General features: G+C 42.7%; 1 protein-coding gene across 1 annotated transcript in view; it reads left to right on the top strand.

The window, feature by feature from the left end:
* The first annotated feature begins 886 nt into the window (after positions 1 to 886).
* PRKD1 (protein kinase D1) overlaps positions 887 to 23,649 on the top strand; it is a 317,805-nt gene continuing 295,042 nt past the window's right edge. The window contains exon 1 of the mRNA XM_008152921.3: positions 887 to 1,202. Within this exon, the coding sequence (XP_008151143.2) occupies positions 939 to 1,202 (264 nt within the window). The 5' untranslated portion in view covers positions 887 to 938. The remainder of the gene's footprint in view (positions 1,203 to 23,649) is intronic.

The following is a 23,649-nucleotide window of genomic DNA, read 5'->3' as shown; positions in this document are numbered from 1 at the left end:
GGTTCTTTGAATCCAGCCACTTGTATACGTCTGGTGTCTCGGGAGCTGCGGTGGAGGAGGTGGGCTTGGGGATCCGGGTGTGCCAGAGACAAAAAAAGGAGAGACAGGTTTAGATACATTTCCGTGGACTGGCCCCCCACCTGCTTTGGCAATAAGCCCCAGGGCTCCTAGAAGGAGCCGGGGTGTAAGGGGTGTCCTGGGACCCGCTAGCTTCCTCCTCCCCACGTTCTCCCAGGGGAACAGCGGGGCTCGGCGTCCTGGGTCCATCACAGATCGCCTCTCTAGACGTGCACAGTCCCCGGGCACTGGGGAGAGGCGGTGGGGTCCGAGGGGACCGGGAAGCGCGCGGCGTCCCCGCCGTCCGCACTCGGACCGCTCGGCCAGCGACTGGAGTCCCGCGGGGAGCGACGGGCCGCGCCCACGCAGGCGTCCCGAGCCCCGCACCGGCCCGGCCCCGGCGACGGGAGGGTCAGCCCCGGGGCGGCGACCCAGCGCCCTGCGGCCACAGCGGCCGCGCGGCTCCTGCGGTTCCCGCGCCCGCCGGGTGGAGGCTCCGCGGCGCCGCCCCCAGCTCCCTCCCCGCCCCCCGCCCCGCCCCGCCCCCCCCCGCCCCCGCCGGCGCCCGGCGCGCTGACCTGCCGTCCGGCCCGGGAGCCCGCCGCGGCGGTGCTGCTCAGCGGCGGCGCCTCCCTCGCGCGGCGCCCGCGCTCCTGGCGGCGCCGTCCTCCCGCTCGGCCATCTTCCCTCCTCCCTCTCCCCTCCCGAGCCTCAGCCCCGGTCCTGCCCCCGCGCGGGGACTTTTCCGGAAAGTTTTTATTTGCCGCCTCGGTTCGGGGAGAAAGCAGCTCCCGGCTCCCGCAGCAGCAGCAAACTTTTCCGCCGCTGCTCCCCGCCCGCGGCTGCCCTGACCCGCGGCCCGCGGCGCGCCCGGCGGAGCGATGAGCACCCCTCCGGTCCTGCGGCCGCCCAGCCCGCTGCTGCCCGTGGCCGCGGTGGCGGCAGCGGCGGCCGCCGCGCTGATGCCGGGGTCCGGGCCGGGCCCCGCGCCCTTCCTGGCTCCCGTGGCGGCGCCGGCCGCGGGCATCTCCTTCCATCTGCAGATCGGCCTGAGCCGCGAGCCGGTGCTGCTGCTCCAGGACTCGTCCGGGGACTACAGCCTGGCGCACGTCCGCGAGATGGCTTGCTCCATCGTCGACCAGAAGGTAAGCCCGGCCCCTGCCCGCCGCGCAGGGGGCGCTCCCCGCCCGGGCGCCCCTCGCCGCCGCCCCAACTTTCCGGGTCCGGGCGCTCAGCCCGCAGCCAGCCTCGCCGGAGCTCTCGGAGGGCACTGGCACCCTCCGGGTTGGACGGCCGCATCCCAGGCACAGCAGTCCTGGTGTCCAGTTCTCCCGCGCCCCTTGCTGTAGTCCCGGTTTCTGCATCCTCTTCCCCATTTCCCTCCCTCTCAGGACATTTCCAGGTATCTTGCCCTTTTCTTGTCTCGCCTCGTCCAACCCCGGAGACTTCCCGGCTCTCCCCTCACCCCCCTCTCCCCCCCTGGACCAGCTCATTCCGGGCGCCAGACTCCTCTCCTCCTGCACCAGAGTCCCCCGGGACGCGCTCAGCGGCTTTCAGCACCACTCCCTTCCACTCCAGGCCCCCCTCTGGCCCAGATGGATGCAGAGGAGTTCCTGGGGTAATCTTGGACGGGAGGCATGTCTCACCTGTCAAATAAGCTTTTAAGAGAGGGTGATTGCCTGGGCCAGCTGTGAAAACAACTGACTAGAGAGCAACTCCCTACCTCTCGGTGATCATGGGGGCACATGTTTCAACATACAGCTTGGAGGTTGCCGCTTTCTTGCTTTTCATCCTTGGGCCACTGGGAGTGGGGCGTTGGAGTGGGGCACAGGCACTGGTTCCAGGGTGGGGGGCTGCGCTGGAGCGCCCGGAGGCTGCGCTGAAGTGTGTGGCCGTGAAACTTTGGACAGCGGCCATCCAAGGAAGGCAGGTTGGAAAAAAAAAAAAGGCCCTTATCCTGGGCCAGGCCACCCTGGGAGGAGACCCAGCCCGCCCACCACCGTTAATGGTGCAGTTCTGAATTTCAGATGGTTTCTGTAGCCATCCCCCCCGAGGAGTGTTGCAGAGAGGGGGTGATAGGAGTATGAAGGAGAGGGGACCTTGGCGCCAGTCCTTTTTAGTGTCAATAGCCAAGGCTTAGGGGGCGGAGACCGGTCTGGAAAGGTGCTGAATTTCAACCCCGAAGGACCGGCTGGTACTTGCCTTATAAATGTCACTTGGATAATCATGAATGCTTTCTTTAAACTTGGGGAGCAGAGTTTGCTAAGCCAGAGTGTTGTGAGTTGTGGCACTCAGCGCGGGGATATTAGGAAAAGCCGCAGGGAAAAATCACTATCCTAGGAAGTTGTAAAAGTTCTGGCGCCCAGGCTAAGGTAAGGATGGAAAGTGTTCATTGAATGGAGGGACATTTTATATTACACTTGACTCTCAATTTTTTGCAGCTTCCATGTAAATGACATATTTTGTCTAATTCTGGTACAAGTCATATCAGGTGCCTCTTCATCAATATTTTGGGGGGGGGGGAAACCTGTAGCAGGTGAACAGGAGCACTCCCCTGGGTATGGAAAGCCTTCCCTCAATGGAAGCTGTAGTCTACAACAACCTCTCTTAGGGGGTCAACCAGTCAATTAAAGAACACTGGATAAGCACATAAGTAATGTACAATGAAACTTTCCCCAAAGCTAACGCAACTGTATGGAATTTCACCTAAATTTTAAAGCATGTGATAGAGTTATAGGGAGTATTTGAATTGGTTCAAATTAATACGAACAGGCTGTTTTTGACAATTTTAACACACACACACACACACACACACACACACACACACCTTGATGGAGCTTAGGATGGGGAGACACGTGTGGTGTAAGAAGTTTGGGATTGGAATGTTGAATGAAGAGTGAATTCTGAATTCCAGTCATATCAGCAGCTAACATGGGGGATGCTATATGGAGGGAGCTATATGAGCGCAAAGGGAGAGAGACTGTAAGCTTCTGTGGAACACAGCAGGCCTGAGGGTAGTGACTAGGATATTTAGAGAAAGTGTAATTATGAAAAGGCCTTGAAATTAAAAGGAGCTCAAATTACCAGAAGCCTCCGTAATCTTCTACATGGAGATAGCAAACCAAGGCCAGCTGAAAGATGGATTTGCTACGTGGAGGATGTTTTAGAATGCCAAAAACATTAAGGCAGAAAGAAAACTGGAGTTCCATCATGTGCTAATTGAGACCTGAACCAAACATGGGGGTGGTGGACACCTGGAGAAATAGTGGAAAGAAAATCACCAGCCCTGGGACCCCTTCTTTTGGTATTTACTCTAGTAGTTCTTCTGTCTCTCAAAAGAAGAGTTTGAAAAGTTTGCTTGGTATAGCCAAGGTGAGGTCTCGCACTTTTATTTTTAAAGGTTATGGCAAAGGGAGAGATAGATTCAGAGATGTGGATTTAAGAGTTACTAATATTCAGGATACTATAAATAAATACTGGATGGTGGGTCTAGACAGGAACATTTTCTGTCATCTATCTTGAGACATATTATCGCAGGCAGAAACAAAATTCCGAGGGCAGAATATCCATACAGGGGAGCAGGGGACTGCTTTGTGGCAGAGACGGTCAGTGTGGAGTTAAGGAAGAGTGAGGTGGTCCTTTGTTCCTTATTTCAAGTTCTCTTGAGGTACTTTCTGAAGGTAGGATGTGAGGAAGATTGGCAGGAGAGAGAGAGAGAGAGAGGGCCATGGGGAATGAATGTTGTAGGGGAAAGCTGAGAGTTTTAAGTCAATTACAATTTGCTAGCAGACAGACTGGAGTCATGTTGATGTTACAGCAGTCCTCTGCTTTTATTGTTTTATAATGTGTTAAGAGGGTTTTCATAGGTTAGAGAGTTCCCTAAATACTAAGGTCAGACCAGCTTAAATCTTTGGAAGTATTAGCTGACAATTCTGTTTATTTCAGCAACATTCCTGGGACGTTTTCTGTAGGCTGAGCAACTGAGGTGTACAGAGCTGAGTGAGGGAGATCCTGTTCCTGAGAAACACATCTTTAACTTATTATTTAGAATTTAGAGTTTTCTTCAGTTATATAGATTTGAAAAGTGGCAGAGACCTGACTGTACTTAAAAAAATTTTGGTGGCAGCTAAACAAAAAATGTTCTTACTTTAATATAAAAGTACCCTGTACACTGACTTATAAAACGAAATAATTATTTCTTTTATCTTGAAGTTTAGAAGAAAATCTAATCTCGCTTTTTGTATGTAACAATGTATGAATATAAAAGATGTGATTAATTCCTTCTTTTTTGGAACTGTTTGCACACGGTTATATTTAGGTTATATTTATTATGTTTATTTCTTTACTTTGCAAGCATGCAACCTTGAAGGCTGGTTGTATATAAAGACACGTATTCTTAGTGTACATGATTATAGTTATTAAAAAAGAACAGTAATGGACCTCACTTTGAAACACAGTTACTTTCTACTATCAAAGGAATCTTGAATATATAGACTAAGAAGGAATTGTTTTGAAGCAAGGAACAGTAGTCCAAAAGAAACGTTAGTTTGGTCCACAGTACACCATCTATCTCTACACACACACCGCACATTACACACTTTTTAAAAATAAGCAGTATTAATTTAGGAATGTGGGATGCAGTTAATAGAAAGATAACTTATATTTATTTTTTGAATGTGGAGTAATAGCATCTATAAGACTCCTGGCATGTCCTCTGACCAAAGAAAAGGAAAAGTGAGATTTTTATAGAAGGTAGCTCACGAGAGGAATGACAAAGGTTAGTTTCTGGGTTTGAGAGCAGCTTTACTCTGTTTGGAGTTGTTTCACTTTCTTAATTGTAAGTTGTTTTCTTAACAGTTATAGTGTCATTTTTATATTTGTTGTTAATTTTAGCTATGGTACTTCTACATAATTTGAGAAAGCTGGAAGTAATTAGTTGCTTGACTTGCTCAACACACATGGGTCAACCAAGTCCTTTTAAGCTAATGATGGTGTTTGGGTCTTAGGTGTATATTTTTATTCAAGTTATATATTTGTTATTGTTGTATGTATTGATTTCTGATTTAATGATGAAGTATAGGATTTGTCATTTCGTTAGGTGAGTCTTGAGTAATTAACTTTAATACCATATATTTCAAATTTTAATTTCTTTTCAAGTTTAGGAGTATAATAGGATTATACTTTGGTATATATGCAATGCCTATATTTTATATATTCTACATATATATGTATTATATTTTCTAAGCATTTAAATGTGTTTTGGAACATATTTTTAAAAGCCCAATTATCTATCTATCTATCTATCTATCTGCCAGATGATGAAGTATCCTATATAATAAAAACCTAATATGCTAAGTGTTCAGTCTTCTGGTCGTCCGTTCAACCAATCAAAGCATAATATGCTAATGATATGCTAAGGCTACTCAACTGCTCGCTATGATGTGCACTGACCACCAGGGGCAGAAAGTCGACCGGTCGACCAGTTGCTATGATAAGCACTGACCACTAGGGGGCAGACACTCCAACTGGTAGGTTAGCTTGCTGCTGGGGTCTGGCTGATCAGGACTGAGCGAGACGGGCCAGACATGCCTTGGAGTCCTCCTGTGGTCCCTCCCTGGCTGGCCAAACTCCTGCATCCCTCCCCGGCCCTGATTGTACACCAGTGGGGTCCCTCAGCCTGGCCTGCACCCTCTCGCAATCCAGGACCCCTTAGGGGGTGTCAGAGAGCCAGTTTCGGCCCGATCCCACAGGCCAGGCTGAGGGACCCCACTGGTGCATGAATTCCTGCACCGGGCCTCTAGTTTTATATTTTGTATTGTGGCTGCAAGAAGTGAGGCCTTATTATATATCTCATAATCCAAAAGAGAAACTATGCTTTATATTTTTCTATCAATACACAGAACTGAAAACATTTTCCTACAGCTGTATACTATTTAGCAGTTTTCACAAGGAAAATATCCTTTGAATCTGTGAAGTTAAAGGCATTTAGCCTTACAGTCTTTGGGCTGGGAAGAATCTGATAATTGGCTGTTTTGACATATATATGAATTAATTTGGGCCTTTAGATCCAAGAATGAAATAAGTTTGAAAGAATTTTCTGTGAGGGCTATAGTAATTATGTATCAGCTGGGATAGATGTGGGGCTGAAAATTATTAATAAAGTTTGAAAGTTTGCCCCATGCTTGATGACTGTATTGTTTGGTATCAGCAGACACCTATCATAACTATTAAGGGAGATTTAAAACATTATTTTGCTTATTATTATTATTATTATTATTACTCTTTTTTGTGAGATGATTGTATCTTGGTCTTCACCAATTTATGCATGAATGACATTTTAAGGACTGTACTAGACAAAACAAACACATTTGTAAGCCTATGAATGTATGGTTATAACTTATCTAAAATTACTTTGAAAATAAAGGCTAATAAGTGTAAAGGATTAAATATACTGCCTGGTAAATAGGTGCATAATAAATAGGATTATTGATATTCTAAGGCTTTATAGACTAGCATACTGTCTTGCTAACAGAAGAAAAGTGTAGTTTTTAATCTTATTCTTATCTCAATATATAATTTGAAATTGTAGTATTAAAAAGCAATGTGGCTGCAAGGCCCAGGTGGCATTATCTGTTCTCTGTACTCTATAATAGAGCAAGTCTTAGGGATAGTTGTATTTTGAAACTGCCTCTCACATCTCAACCTCTCAGACTTCCTGAAGAAGTAATTTGGTTATTGTTAAATGAAAAACATATGTGCTGATAAAAGTAAAGCATAGCTTCATTGCTTTGTATTATTTTTATCAAGAAGTTGATTTACTTCCTTTCCAATTGCAAGTAATCCCAATGATATTTCATTTGATAAAAAAGGGAAATAAAATAGGTAATGGTGCAACATTTGGCAACATAATGGTTCTCAAATCTGGTCCTCAAGACTGGAGTCCAAACTTCCTTTGCAAATCAGCCCTTGGTCTGAAGAGGAAGGCATTTGGACGGAAGGAGATCTCATTTTGCTGCCATGCTAGCATCTAGCATCTTTGCTGAATCGTTATATCTGATGAATACCTAGTATGACATGGTTGTGCACATACAGAAGAGTTATATTGGAATGGAGGCAGTTTTACTGGGGAACAATTGAGTTAGCAGTTTGGCTAAGCCAATCACATGTCTTTTCCAGATCTTTTCATTAACTACCACTTATCTCTCATAGAAGCCCATGCCCCCATGTACAAAACCTTTTGTTAGCCACAATCAGTAATTATTTATTCATCTTTTAAAGGACAGTGGAATAGATAATTACATGAAAGGTGTGTGTGTGTGTGTGTGAGAAATGCTCTAATAATCCAGCAAGTGGGGCTGGATTCAGATTGGATGAGAAGTAAAATGCAATTCCGTAGGAGTTGATCATAAGAGTTCTTTGTTTTTATATTTTTTGCCAAAAGCAAACTAATCTTTTTGACCTCTGACCTCTGACCTCTGACAGTCACTTTGGTTCATCTGAAAGCCCTAAGCCCAAATGTGAAAACAGAGGTAAAAATTTAGCGTGTTTTTAAAAATAGTGTTCACCTTTTAATTTACCCAGCATTATGCTAGGGAGGTTTTGAAATGAGGTTTCAGTTTCTTAAATCTTTCCTTAATGTTGAAATTTGTTAGAACAACACAAACAAGAAAAAAAAGGCATCAATTTTCATTTTTCTATTGATAGGATTTAGATACAGAGAAATGCTTATTTTTCTCAAATGTTACAAGAATATGTGAAATTTCTCCCAGGAATTCCTCTGATACTGTTAACCAAATATTTTTGTACCATTAAAAATGGATATTGACAACATTACTTGAAGTTACTTGGCATTAGAAACCCACATTATACTGTTTCTTACTCTGTCTTTCTAGTCTTATACAGATCACAGATAATTAAATAAACAAAGTTTTAATTACATGGCTACTTGGCCATTATGGAATATCACAGAATTTAGATATTTATAAAGATAAGAGTTGTTGTAAAAATACCACATATTGAGACACACTTATGCATGTCCAGATTTACAGTATCCTATATAGAAGTTCCTTCCAAAGTTGCAAAAAGGTTTTATTTGGCTAAAACTAGAAAGTTGATTTAGCAGGTTAGCAATGTTGGCAAATATGAAGATTAGATTTTTAAATATGCAAACATGTAGGAATTTTGTCCAACTTATTCTGTTAAAAAGGAAAAATAAATTGATGCATCCTTTACTGGTTCATTGGCTTCTATTCTGACTAAACCACTGATTGATGAGGAATTTGTTGAATTTACTACTTGGATTTAGGCACAATTTCAAGAATTTCTGAATGCCTCTCTCTCTGTCGGCTGTTTTTTTTAAATTATTTTTTACATATATATTATAAAATAAATTAAAAGTATCAATGTGATAATCAAAGTATAATCAAAAGATATGAATGTGAAAAATAATTGGTATTATTGATAATCGAAGGCTCTGTAGACTGTGGCACAATGTAGTGCATTGTCTGTTACTAAAAGAAACATATTGTCTATTAGAAGAAATTTGTTTCACTATTTTGGTGAAACAAAAATTTTTTTTATATGTACCTTTCCCTGGTTCAGATTGTTGCAAGGCCTGGGGCATACATATGGAATGTTATACGTTAATGCAGTTGAAGCTTGCTTTAGTATACAGTTGACCCTGGAACAATGTGGGTGTTAGGGGCTCTGTGCCTTTCTCCTTCCCCCACACAGTTTAAAATCTGTGTATAACTTTTGACTCCTTCAAAACTTAACTACTAATAGGCTACTGTTGAATGGAAGCCTTACTGATAACGTAAATAGTCGGTTAACACATATTTTGTATGTTTTTTATATATATATACATATATATATATATATATATATACATATATATATATATATACATACACACACACATTTATATATATATACTGTATTTTTTTTTTATTGATTTCTTACAGAGAGGAAGGGAGAGGATAGAGATAGAAACATCAATGAGAGAAACATTGATCAGCTGCCTCCTGCACATACTGTGGATGTGCCCGCAACCAATATATATATATAAAATCATATACTGTATTCTTACAAAGTGTTAGAGAAAAGAAAATGGTATCTATAATAATAAAAGTGTAATATGCTAATTAGACTGGACATCCTTCCAGACGACCTTCCGATGAAGCCGGGGCTGCGAGAGAAGCCCGGGTCCCGGGTGCCAGAGGGAAGCCGGTGCCGGCAGCCGGGGGAAGGAAGGCCTACACTTGCATGAATTTCGTGCATCGGGCCTCTAGTTAAGAATATAAGAAGAAAGAGAAAATACATTTACAGTATTTATTAAAAAAAGAAAACCATGTTTAAGTCAGCCCAGGCAGTTCAAACGTATATTGTTCAAGGGTCAACTTTAATGTATGTCACAGAAATAATAGACAATTAAACCCCATTATAAAAGAGTGTTATTAAGCCTGTGAAATAAATATCTGAGTCTATTTCCTTTTTCATAAACAATGGTTTGAAAAATATGCCTATAATCAAAGCCTGATTTGGTAAAATATGTCACAGATAATAACATATTTGTATATCAAACTGCATCAAAACAGTAGTTTATTAAAATACTAGAGGCCCGGTGCACGAAATTTGTGCACAGAGAGGGGGTGTCCCTCAGCCCAGCTTGCAACCTCTCCAATCTCGGACCCCTAGAGGGATGTCCGACAGCCCGTTTAGGCCTGATCCCACCAGGACTCACAATCCAGGACTACTGGCTCCCAACCATTCACCTGCCTGCCTGCCTGATTGCCCCTAACTGCTTCTGCCTGCCAGCCTGATCATCCCCTAACCTGCCAGCCTGATTGACACCTAACTGCTCCCCTGCAAGCCCAGTCACCCATAACTGCCCTCCCCTGCTGGCCTGGTTCACCCCAGCTGCCCTCCCCTGCAGGCCTGGTTGCCCCTAACTGCCCTCCCCTGCCAGCCTGGTCACCCCTAACTGCCCTCCCCTGCAGGCCTTGTCCTCCCCAACTGCCCTCCCTTGCAGGCCTGGTCCCCCGCAACTGCCCTCCCCTGCAGGCCTGGTTCCCCCCAGCTGCCCTCCCCTGCAGGCCTGGTCACCCCCAACTGCCCTCCCCTGCAGTCCTGGTGCCCCCCAACTGCCCTCCCTTGCAGGCCTGGTTGCCCCAACTGCCCTCACCTTGCAGGCCTGGTCCCCCAACTGCCCTCCCCTGCAGGCCTGGTTCCCCCCACTGCCCTCCCCTGCAGGCCTGGTCACCCCTAACTGCCCTCCCCTGCTGGCCATCTTGTGGAGGCCATCTTGTGTCCACATGGGGACAGCCATCTTTGACCACATGGGGGCGGCCTTCTTGTATGTTGGAGTGATGGTCAATTTGCAAATAACTTCTTTATTAGATAGGACTAGAGGCCTGGTACAGAAAATTCATGCATGGGTAGGGTCCTTAGGCTTGGTCGGCGATCAGGGCTGATCTGTGGGGTGACTGGTGGGTGGGGTGATTGGGGGCCCCCACTGGCACCTGCCTTGGCTAGTGGCCTGGCGCCTCCTGCTCACTGGCCCCGACCAGGGGCAGCTTCTGCGTTGAGCATCTGCCCACTGGTGGTCAGTGCACATCATAACAACCGATCGTTCTGCCAGTCATTCTGCCGTTTGGTCGATTTGCATGTTAGGGTTTTATTATATAGGATGAACTCCATATTCCATTAGTTTGCTTTTATGTATTTTTTTTGGTAAGTAAGTTGACTTTAAAGTAAGAATTTTTTGCTTGAAATTTATTCAGCTAGATTTATGTAAATTGATGTTGATGTAAATTTAGACTTGTTTTTTGTTGTTGTTGTTAATCCTCACCCCAGGACATTCTTCATTTAATTTTTAGAGAGTGAAAGGGAGGTTGAGAGACAGAGAGAGAGAAACTTTGATGTGAGAGAGACACATTGATTGGTTGCTTTCTGCTTGTACCTGCAACCCGACAGGGGCCTGGGATCAAGCCTGCAACCAAGGTAAGTGCCCTTGACCAGAACCCTTGACCCTTCAGTCCAACGGCCAACGTGCTCTATCCACTGAGCCAAAGTGGCCAGGGGAAATTTAGACTTTTTAAGCAAAATTTTTTTCATTAACCATTCATGAAGATTAAACCATTACATTAAAGTGTTAAGAAAGATTTAAAATTGTCAGTGTTAGACATACCAAAAAAGTAAAACCTTTTCTTAGTTTGTCTAAATCAGTCACACTAATGATACAGTAACTACTGCATGATTATGGAACTTTCACTTTGTGTTTTATTTTTTTGAAATATATTTTTATTGATTTCAGAGAGGAAGGGAGAGGGAGAGAGATAGAAACATCAATGATGAGAGAGAATCATTGATTGGCTGCCTCCTGCACACCCGCTACTGGGGATCAAGCCCACAACCTGGGCATGTGCCCTTGACCAGAATTGAACCCAGGATCCTTCAGTCCAAAGGCTGACGCTCTATCCACTGAGCCATACTAGCTAGAGCTAGGGCTCACTTTGTTTTTAATTGATAACTATGGCCAGAGAGAGACCAGGGATTACTTTTCTCTGGTTCAGGTACTTGAGTTAAATTCCAGAAAACTTAATTGATTGAGTTAGGCCACCTGCCGCTGGTTCAATAGTTTATTCATGACACTGTCTCAACCCTTTAATTAATTAAACATGAACAGTTATTTATTTTTTCCCCTCTGTTAATTCCTCAGATTATTGAGAGCTGGTTGTGGTCTTGTGTGGACGGAGAGGGCCTTTTGGGTGGGACCAGGAGTTCTTACAATACTTCAGAGTGGCCACATCCTTCTCAGTGCTGGGAGATCAAGGCCAGCCTTCAGGGAGGGACATACCAAGGGCTTCAGGGCACCTGGCATAAGGCAGTGGTCGGCAAACTCATTAGTCAACAGAGCCACAGTTTGCCGACCACTGGCATAGGGAATAAGGAATTTGGAGACACCTAAAGGTGCTTTCTTTGCCAAGGAAGCACATTATTGGTGTAGGACTGGAGAATACTCCTCAGGTTCCAGAAAGATGAGGTGTCCTGTCCATTCTGCACCATCCCTAGAGCCTTTGCACTATCTCAGCATCTTTAAAAAGTTTGGTCTGTATCCCTGGTATGGAAAGCTGCAACTAAGAACATGTGCGACCAACAGAGTTGTAATTATTTAGAAATTGGTTAGGCCAGTTAGCCCGTCAGGACAGTAGCAGTACAAGTCAAGGCCACTTGATTATAAGCAGTGGTCGGGGGCAAACAGCTGTAGCTCTCACCATTGTCAAAAGCAGCCCAGCCCTGGCTGGTGTGGCTCAGTTGGTTGAGCCTTGTCCTGTTCACGGAAAGGTTGCCAGTTCAATTCCGGCTTTCGGGCTCCATCCCCAGTAGGGGGATGTACAGGAGGCAGGCAATTGATGTTTCTCTCTCTCTCTCTCCCTCTCTCTTCTTCTCTCTCTAAAATCAATAAAAACATATTTTTTAAAAAAAGCCTCCCAAGTATTCATCAGTAGATAAGTGAATAAAAAAGCTGTGGTACATTTATAAAATGGAATACCACTGTGCCATTTATTCCAAAAGGAATAAAATTTTACCTTTTGCAACAGCATGGATGGACCTGGAGAATATTATGCTAAGTGAAATAAGCCAGTGAGAGAAAAACAAATACCATATGACTTCACTCATTTGTGTAATTTAATGAACAGACTGAATAACCAAGCAAAATAGAGACAAGACTCATAGAGAACAGGCAGACAGCTCTTGGGAGGGAGGGGCAGGGGGAGGGGTTGTAGGAGTTTTGGGAGGTGGGATGGAAGGATTGAGCACAAAAGAAAAAAAAAGAGAGAGAGAACTCATGGATATGGACAACAGTGTGGTGATTGTGGGGGTAGGGGGATGGGGGAAGGTGAAAGAGGGCATAGAGGGGATAAATGGTGATGGAAAACATAAACAAAATAAAATAAATTATAAAACAAAGCAGGAAAGAGTGGGAGGACGGTGGGGCAGGAAGGCTGCAGTTAAGCTTTGGTGATGCTGTTGAGTCAGTGGTGCGGTGAATAGACCTGAGCAGGCTTGAGAAGGCAAGACCGGTAGGATTGTGAGATAGTGACACCCGAGGGCAGAAGAAACAGTGATAGTGAAGCGCCTATGATTCCGTTAGCAGGGGCCACAGGAATAGCAGTGGGCGAGGTCTAGGAGGTGTCTTTTCCAAGCACAGTAGTCCTGTAGGACGTTTCCAGAATGTCACAGAGGAGTGTTTCAAAGAGAGGCTCCCCCATGATTTGACTGTGAAAGTTTTAGGAAGAGCTTTTCCCAGGAACATTGGGTTGTGGTCCACAAGGTTCCAGGGGCTCACGGTAATAATGGCCTGAGACTGGAGCCTCCAGGAATAAAACCTCCCCGGTGTCATTTACTCTGTGCGTCTGTCGGTGTCTCTACTTCTTCTCCTTGACCATCTCGGACGTTCACAGTAGCCCTTGGTGATAGTCATTTTGTCTCCGTTTTAAGGATTAGGAAAGTAAGGGTCAGAGAGGTTAAATCCTTTATCCCAAATCACATAACTACTAAGTAAAAAGCAAACCTCCCAATATGTTAGTCACTTCACTATAGCTAATCCTAAAACCAGGGAGGAACGGAGTGGCCCTAGATCTGAACAGAGAGGAATGATCAAATTCTGGGGGAGGGGGGAATGCCAAACTTCCTATTATGTTGGCTTAAATTTACATAAAAACACTTCAGCTTTGACAGTATGATATTATTTTAATGTTAGTTTACATTATTTCTTCGTCTGGAAGGCTTCCCTCATCTGGAATTCACATCCCGCATAGTGGTCAGCTAGAATCCCAGTCCTTCGGAGGCTACCACCACAAGGCTTCTTTTGAGGGAAGTTAGACATGGACTCTCACTGGGATAGGAGTGCAGTGGAGGTATATGATTACCTGAAGTGTTTAAGAGACATGCCTCACCCTTGAGGTGTCATATGAACTGTAATGTGTCTATTGGTTAATTTAAAAAAACCACATTTGTTTGTGTAGCAGAGTTTGATTTGAAATTTACTATCATTGTACTCTGGTAAAAAGATATGGGGATTGCCAATCCTCACCCATTTTTTAAATTTCCAGACACCACTGTTGTTTATCCAAAGAAGTTAATTACTTTGTGTTTGGCCTAGGTTGACTCACAATACTTACTTCCAATGAGATGTGGACACAAAGGTGTGTTGGAAGTGTTAGGATAAGGCCAGGTTCGTCAGATTGGCTCAAGACTAGTCCATGTAAAGAATCTTAGTTATCAGTAAATCAATGAACCACTTTTTCTTGAATAGTACATTGATTTTGAGAAAATATCTAAGGGTCCTTAAGAAAAGTGCCTTTCAGTGGTTACTTTTCATTTGAGAAGTATTTGGATTGCCAATATGTTAAAAGATCATGCTTTGCAAACATGTTTCTCTTTATGAATTTTATGTATTTGTGGTTTGTTAGTTTATTTTTGGTTCATTATAAATGAATCCACCCTAAGATCAACTTACTCCCACTTGTGTATGATCAATCACAGGCCACGAGGAGGCGTTCTTCATGCTTCCGTAGTGCTAGCCAATCGGAATTGTGAATTGCCTTGCATTCCTTTGTAGTGACTGTGTACAGGGCGAAGACCAAGAGTGCTTCCGTTGTCAAGTAATTGTACTGTCTTTAGGTTTTACAACAATGTAGTTGTATATATAGGTAGACATGATTTGATCTAAAGTATAATTCAATTCAATTCTAATGCTTCCTACCCTGAATGACTATTGGGAAGCATAAAGTAATTATTCATTCCTAATGGCCTAGAAAGGTACCTGAAATATTGCCTCTCAATATATTTGGCACTTTTGCCGCTTTAATAGTTCACAAGTTACTTAGTGAATTCTCTTTGACATGACTCACTGGTAGTCTCTTGGCTAACAAAAAGGCAGCAGACCTATCCAGCTGCACTAGAAGTCTGACTTTACCAGATGTCTACTAGTCAAGTTCTGTGCTTTGTAAGCCTTAGAGACAACCCATCTTTAACTAGTTGGACACAGGGCATCACTTGTTTTTTGAAGAGTGGATCACTCATATCTAGTTCTTCTTTACCAATTGACCAGTGCTGAGAAATAATGTATTAGCTTCTGAGTAGCTCCTAGACAGGAAGGCTCTGTGCCCTTCTCTGCCACAGATGCTTATTTCATCTGCTAGTGTAGAATGAGTTGTCACGTGGGATAGACCTTTAAAATATTTTAAAAAATCAAACAGTTTGCATAGACTTTCATCTGGCATGATCTTTGCTTTCATTTAATTCTTTGGGCAGAATAGGGAGCAGAAGTGAACATACAGTGAGGATGGACTAATAGAGTGGAGTTGAACTAATAACACACTAAATAGAGTGACCATATACCCACTTGTCCAAGTGAGTCCCCGTTTATATCTGTTATCCTGGAATTCTTCTAATTGTATATTCAATGATGAAAATTATTAAGTTTTAAGTTAAAAAACAAACAGACAAAAAGCAAAGAAAAACTTAAGGGCAGATATTTAATTACTTTTATCCTTGTACATTTAAAGATAAAAACAAAACTTACATTTAGAATTTATTTCATAGAAAGTAATGATTATATATAGGGGTGCGCAAAAGTAGGTTTACAGTTGTTTATATGGAAAATAATACAACTGATAAATAATACAACAATAAACTCTGTTTTGCATACTCACAACTATAAATCTACTTTTGCCCACCCTTGTATGGTAACTATGTCACTTTGAGTAATTTTTCTAAGTGGTGTCTTAAGCTAAAAACTTAAATTAAAATCTTACTTTGGCTAGAATATTATCTTCTTGGACCAAAAGTTGTTGTATAACTTAAAGATGAAAAGACAACCATCATTTAGAATTGATTTTATAAACAAACTAGAGGCCCTTTGCACGAATTCGTGCACAGGTGAGGTCCTAAAGGGAAGCGGGGGAGGAGCCGGGATGCGATTGGCTCTCTGGACAGGTGGTGGGACGCCCTTGCCGGCCCGGGATCCAGATCCATCCCGCTGACATTTGCGCCAGTTGTCAGGAGCCACTTGGCAGCCGCTTTTATATTGTTTCTTCCTTGTGGAGCGTCTAGGGAGGGGAAGTGGCCGCAGTGCCCGGGCCGATTTCCAGGAGGCCTGCGGTGCTGTTGGGATTGTGCAGGCAGCACTGGTCCCTGGGTGTCTGACCTGTTCTCCGGAGATTGGACCTGCAGGACTACTGAGGGAGTGAGTGGCTGCCACCGGGCTGTTGGGTGCTGGGAAAGGTTGGTCAGCTGAGGAGTGCTTCTGCTGTGGGAGTGCACTGACCACTAGGGGGCAGCTCCTTTGTTGAGGGTCTGCCCCCTGGTGGTCAGTGTATGTCATAGCGACTGGTTGACTGGTTGTTCTGATCATTAAGTCGTAAGGGTCGCTTAGTCTTAGATCTCACTTTGACTGTAATATTAAAGTAATTTTCCAACCAGTGTAAATCAAGATATTGTGACAGATACGTACATGTTTTTGTTTGTTTTTTGATCAAACAGCAAATAATTTAACTGATTCTGGTAGCTCATACTGACTTCATTAATTGGAATAGGTCAACAGAAAAGGCAGCCTTCACCTTCAGCATCCTTAGCAACCATCACAAAGTCAAAATACAGACTTACATGCAGCATGAGGGTAAGAGTATCATAGTTTCAAGTTGTATTTTATTGTATTCTCTGCTCTGGAGAAAATATAACATGGTTAGCACAAAAAGAGAGAAGTTGCACACAAATTCTCTGATTACTTAACAACTTGTTTTATATTTTAAAAATAAGTAGGCAAACAAGAGAGATAAATTTTTGGAAATTGTATTGTCCTGCAAAAATAAATAAATAAATTGTAGGCTGTAGTTCATATTTTCTTTAAGATGTTCATGGGCATTGCCTGGATGAAACAAACATATGAGTTATGCCTATTACTCTACACTTGGTTTCTGTTGATGAATATGCTGTTGAAGTAATATTAAGAATTATAGGCTCAGAAATTATAATGTTGATGCTCTGGCTCCTGAAAAATAATGCAAGTCAGTGGGTCTAAAGCCACTTGAAAAGGAACTTGATTTTGCATAATCATTTCTGTTTAGAATTGTATTATTTATACATTAATTAAATAATTGTGTGTGTTTTTAATTTGGATAATTACAGAATTACCACATGGTGATAGGCTGAATAATGACCCTCAAAGATGTTCATATCCTAATCCGTTGAGCCTGTGAATGTTACTTTTATGGCAAAAGAGACTTTGTAGATAAGATTAAGTTAAGGATTTTGAGATTGGGAGATTATCCTGGATTATGTGATTGGACACAATCTAATCACATGTCCTTAAAAGTGGAGAATCTTTCAGTTTAAGTCAGACAGATGAGACTAAAAAGCAAGAGAGATTCCAATAATGGGAAGGACTTGATTACCTTTTACTGAGCATGAAGATGGAGGACATGGGCCAGGAGCCAAGGAATGCTGGGGTTCTTGTAAGGGGAAAAAGGAGGAGTGAGAGCTTTGTAGTAATGAGAGGTGTGGCAACAGAAACTAGAGGTTGCAGTGATTCCAGGAAGAGGTCATGAACTAAGCAATAGAGTCAGAGCTGGAAGCTGATAAAGGCAAGAGGAGAAGGAGCCACACCTTGACTTTAGTCCAGTAAAACTGATTTTGGACTTCTGATCTCTAGAACTGTAAGAGAATAAATTTGTGTGTTTTTTTAAAGCTACTAAGTTTCTGATAGTTGTTTACTTCAGTAATCGGAAACTACTATGGGACATTCACTGCAGAAAAGGTGAGCAATTCAGACAAGCTCCCAAATGGGTCATACCACCCATAGTTAAACACAGGTAACATTTCGGTGAATATCTTATCAGGCTTTTTTTTTTCCCACCCCCTAAGTGAATGAATATGCTCATCATAACTCCCATAGTGTTTTATTTGCTTGTTTCATTTGATACCATGTCTTGCTATGTCAATTTTTTTTTCTATAAACTAAAACCATTTCACCTAAGAACAGGAATGAGACAGGGATGCCAACTTTCACCTCTCCTGTTCGACATAGTTCTGTAAGTGCTAGCCATAGCAATTAGACAAGAAGAAGAAATGAAAGGTATCCAAATAGGAAAAGAAGACATAAAACTGTCATTATTCTCAGATGACATGATACTGTACATAGAAAACCCTAAAAGCTCCATCAAAAAACTACTAGATTTAATAAATGAATTCGGCAATGTAGCAGGATACAAAATTAATGCCAATAAATCTATGGCATTTCTATACACCAATAGTGAACTAACAGAAAGAGGGACTAAAAAAACAATCCCATTTACCATAGCACCAAAAAAATTAAGATACTTAGGAATAAACATAACTAAGGTAAAAGTCCTGTACTCGGAAAACTACAGGACACTGAAAAGAGATAGAGGAAGACATAAACAGATGGAAGAACATACTGTGTTCATGGATTGGTAGCGTCAACATCATTAAAATGTCCATACTACCCAAAGAAATCTATACTTTCAGTGCACTCCTCATTAAAATACCAAGGGCATATTTCACAGACCTAGAACAAACTCGCCAAAAATGCATCTGGAATAAAAAAAAGACCCCAAATAGCTGCAGCAATCCTGAGAAAGAAGAACAAAGTAGGAGGGATCTCAATACCAGATATCAAGCTGTATTACAAAGCTGCGGTTCTCAAAACAGCCTGGTACTGGCATAAGAACAGACATATAGATCAATGGAATAGAATAAACAGAGAAATTGACCCAAACCATTGTGCTCAATTAATATTTGACAAAGGAGGCAAGAACATACAATGGAGTCAAGACAGTCTCTTCAATAAATGGTGTTGGGAAAATTGGACAGATACATGCAAAAAAATGAAACTAGATCACCAACTTAAACCATACACAAAAATAAACTCAAAATGGATAAGACGGGAAAATTGGACAGATACATGCAAAAAAATGAAATTAGATCATCAACTTGCACCATACACAAAAATAAACTAAAAAATGGATAAAAATATTAGAGAAATCCACAGGCAGCAAAATCTCAGACATATGCCGAAGCAATTTCTTCACTGATACAGCCCCTAGGGCAATGGAAACTAAAGAGAAAATAAACAAATGGGACTACATCAAAATAAAAAGCTTTCTGCACAGCAAAAGAAACAACAAAACAACAAGAAAGCCCACTGTATGGGAGAACATATTTGCCAATGTTATCACCGATAAGTGTTTAATCTCCAACATTTACAGGGAACTCATACAACTTAACAAAAGGAAGATAAACAACCCAATCAAAAAATGGGCAATGGACATAAATAGATACTTTTCGAAAGAGGCCATAAGGAAGGCCAAGAGACATATGAAAACATGCTCAAAGTCACTAATCATCCAAGAGATGCAAATCAAAACGATAATGCGGTACCATCTCACACTTGTCAGAATGGCTATCATCAACAAACAACAAGTGCTGGTGAGGATGCGGAGAAAAAGGCACCCTTGTGCACTGCTGGTGGGAATGCAGACTGGTGCAGCCACTGTGGAGAACAGTATAGAGTTTCCTCAGAAAACTAAAAAATGAAACTTCCATTTGACCCAGTGATCCCACTTCTAGGAATATATCCCAAGAAACTAGAACACCAATAAGAAAGGATATATGCACCCCTATGTTCATAGCGGCACAATTTACTATAGCTAAGATTTGGAAACAGTCTAAGTGCCCATTAGCAGATGAGTGGATTAAAAAACAGTGGTACATCTACACAATGGAATACTACGCTGCAGTAAAAAGAAGGAATTCTTACCATTTGCAACAGCATGGATGGAACTGGAGAGCATTATGCTAAGTGAAATAAGCCAGTCGGAGAAAGATAAATATCACATGATCTCACTCATTTATGGAATATAATGAACAACATCAACTGATGAACAAAAACAGATCCAGAGACAGAGAAGCATCGATCGGACATCAATCTCACAATCCAGGACTGCTGGATCCTAACCGTTTGCCTGCCTGCCAGCCTGATCAACCCCTGATCAACCTCAGAGGGAAGGTAGGGGAGGGTGGGGGCAAAGGGGAGAGATCAACCAAAGGACTTGTATGCATGCATATAAGCCTAACCAATGGACACAGACACTAGGGGGGTGAGGGCATGATTGGGAGGGTGGAGGACAGTGGGGGCGATAAGGACACATGTAATACCATAATCAATAAAGAAAAAAAATTAAAAAAAGTTTTTAAATATAAAATGTTCAGTGCCCTTGGGGTAATTTTTGTGTGAAGAAAAGGCTTTTCAGATTATTTACTGTGCTTTTAGAATTTAACATTAAAGTTAATAGAGTTACAAGTTCAGCTATTAATTTTAATGTTTGAGTGCATTAAACTCGTAAGTATTTTTATTTTTTTAAGTCTAGCAGGTTGTATCAATCCCATTTAAGAACCTTTGAAGAATTACTAGTATCCTTTACAAACCAAATTAATTAGATACTTTCAAACATTTTAAATTACATTTCTAAATTTAATATATTTGATTTCCTTTAAATACTGTAATCACCTGCTTGATAAATCTTTATATGTTATTATGTAATTCTTATAAATCTAATAAATGAAACATAAGTATGAAAATATGATAACGTTTAAGCTCTTAAATGTTCCAATGCATACACATAAGCCAAAATGAATTGCTTAAATATATGTATACTAGAGGCCCCGGTGCATGAAATTTGTGCATGGCGGGCAGGGGGGTCCCCTCAGCCCAGCCTGCACCCTCTCCAATCCGGGACCCCTTTGTGGCAGTCGGACATCCCTTTCACAATCCAGGACCACTGGCTCCTAACTGCTCACCTGCCTGCCTGCCTGATCGCACCTAACTGCACGGCCTGCTGGCCTGCTCACCCCTAACTGCCCCACCTGCAGGCGTAGTCACCCCCAACTGGCCCCCCCACCAGCCTGTTTGCCCCCAACTGCCCCCCCGCCAGCCTGGTCGCCCCTTAGTGCCCCCCCGCTGGCCTGGTCGACCCTTAGTGCACCCTCTGCTGGCATGGTCACTCCCAACTACCCCCCCGCCAACCTGGTCACCCCTCACTGCCCCCCCCACTGGTCTGGTTGCCCCCAATTGCCCCCCCTGCAGGCCTGGTAGCCCCATGCAGCCTGCTGCTTGGTTGTTTGGTTGCCCCTCACTAACCCCCCTGCCAGCCTGGTCGCCCCACGTAGCCTGCTGTTCATTCGTTTGGTCGGCCCTCACTAACCCCCCTGCTGGCCTGGTCGCCCCACACAGCCTGTTCGGTCGTCCGTTAGGTTGTTTCAGATGCGATGGTCGCTTAGCCTTTTATATATATAGACTAGAGGCCTGTTGCATGAAATTCATGCACTGGGGTGGGTGTCCCTCAGCCCAGCCTGCACCCTCTCCAATCTGGGATCTCTCGGGGGATATCAACTGCTGGTTTAGGCCTGATCCCTATTTGGTTTGTAAGTATTAAGGATATTGGATAGGACCACTGACTTGTGCCTTTATATAAAACTAGTGGCTCGGTGCACAAAATTTGTGTACTGAAGGGAGTGGGCGGAATCCCCCAGCCTGGCCTGTGCCCTGTCACAGTGCGGGAGCTCTGCAATCCATCGCCCCAAGGAGGTAGGCCCCGCCCACTCATCTGGGGCTCCTCAATGGATTGCCCCATAGAGGTAGGCTGGAGCCAGGGGAGACCTATGGACCCCAGGCTGGGCTGCAGCAGAGGCCTGCGGACTCCCAGGGGTGGGCCCACAGCAGAAGCCTCCCTCTGCACATGCCTGCCTAACCCTCGGCGCGGCCCTTTCCCCGTCCCTGACACTGCAAGGCCCCACCCACCTCCGCCTGCTGTGCATGCCACCTGCTGAGAGGTTGTGATGTTATGGTGTCCAGACAATTTGCATATTCCTCTATTTTTATATAGGACCAGAGGCCCAGTGCACGAAATTCGTGCCCTGTGGGATTGGGCCTAAACCAGCAATCGGACATCAATCTCACAATCCAGGACTGCTGGATCCTAACCGTTTGCCTGCCTGCCAGCCTGATCAACCCCTAACCACCTCTTGCCAGCCTGATCGACACCTAACTGCTCCCCTGCCGGCCCGATTGCCTCTAACTGCTCTCCCCTGCTGGCCATCTTGTGGCAGCCATCTTTGACCACATGGGGCAGTCATCTTGTGTGAGGGCGTGAGAGTCAGTTTGCATATTACCTCTTTATTATATAGGATGATATGCACAAAACTATTAATATTATGGTTTTGATTCTCTTACACTTTTTTATATTTAATTTAAAATATTCCTATGTTTGAAAGATGATTTTTTTTCCACCCATGAAATAATTATGTGATACCACAAATTTTGTGGAGTTTTCTTCTTATGTACATTTTGCAGTTGTCTTCTTGGCCTGGTTCAGTTTGCATAAACCCTGGTGCTTTTAGCTGGGACAAAATTGGATTCTCTTGGCAGTGTAGATCAATTCCATTGAACTCTATTTGTGTGAGTGATTCCATCACTTCAACAAAGGGTGTAATCATGTATCCCACATCTCTGGATTCAATTTATGTATTCTCTGTGTGGAAAAGTCTCAAATTCCTACCCAGATTGATCATTTGATTGGATTTTGAATTTGGCTGTTAAAATTGGTTAATCCCCTTTCTATCTATGCTCAAGACCTTTGAACCTAATGGAATACTGCATGTTCATATTCTTCCTTTCTCTTATTTAGAATATTAAGTATGTGATTGAGCGTTGGCAGTCTCTCAGGGCTTTTACCTAACCATCTAAGTCACAGCTCATAAGATCATTCTTCTAACTTGCTACCTTCCTCTGTAAATAAAAGAACTGTCAGGGCACCACTTTGTAATGTCTGAGTAGAATTGTTATATAGATCTATTACAGTATGTTTAACTTGTCCCATACTTTTGTATATTTAGGATTCTTTCATTAAAAAAAAACATCTTAATGTATATGTCTTGGCATTGTTTTTTCCATTTACACATATAATATTTATATTTGAACTTTTCCATTCCCAAGATTAATGTGCTTTAAATATTTTGATATTGTTTGTTGATATTTCTAAGATTAATATTTAGATTATAGTTTTGCATTCAGAATTATGATGATTCTTTGCTTTTTTTCAATTTGCAGAGTACAAATGTATAAATGTATTTTGTTTTTTTCTGCTCTATATTTAGAGAAAAAAATGAGTGAAGCAAGCAGCAAGATGCAGAATAAACTGTTTAATTTAACAGCCAACACTGAATCAATTATTGGGTAGATGACATATGAAAGTTTATATCTAGCAAATTCATAATGAACAAATATAACCTTTAAAAATGATTGACACTTTCTAATTTTCTTGCTTTTTTTTCACAACAACTAGCCTGATATTTTCTCTATATATCCAAATTCACTTTGATCTTTTAAAATGCATAACATATATTCCTATAAATATTTAAGGAATTCCCTAGAATAGTTTCTTAAAAGTAAAATTTCACCTTTGTTTTTCTTCAATTTTCTATAGTGTTCTTTAGAAACCTGAAATA

This window comes from Eptesicus fuscus, chromosome 5, assembly GCF_027574615.1.
Source record: "Eptesicus fuscus isolate TK198812 chromosome 5, DD_ASM_mEF_20220401, whole genome shotgun sequence".
In the NCBI taxonomy this organism is placed as follows: Eukaryota; Metazoa; Chordata; class Mammalia; order Chiroptera; family Vespertilionidae; genus Eptesicus; species Eptesicus fuscus.
Note: the sequence above shows the minus strand (reverse complement) of the source record. Positions and strands in the feature narration are given on the sequence as shown.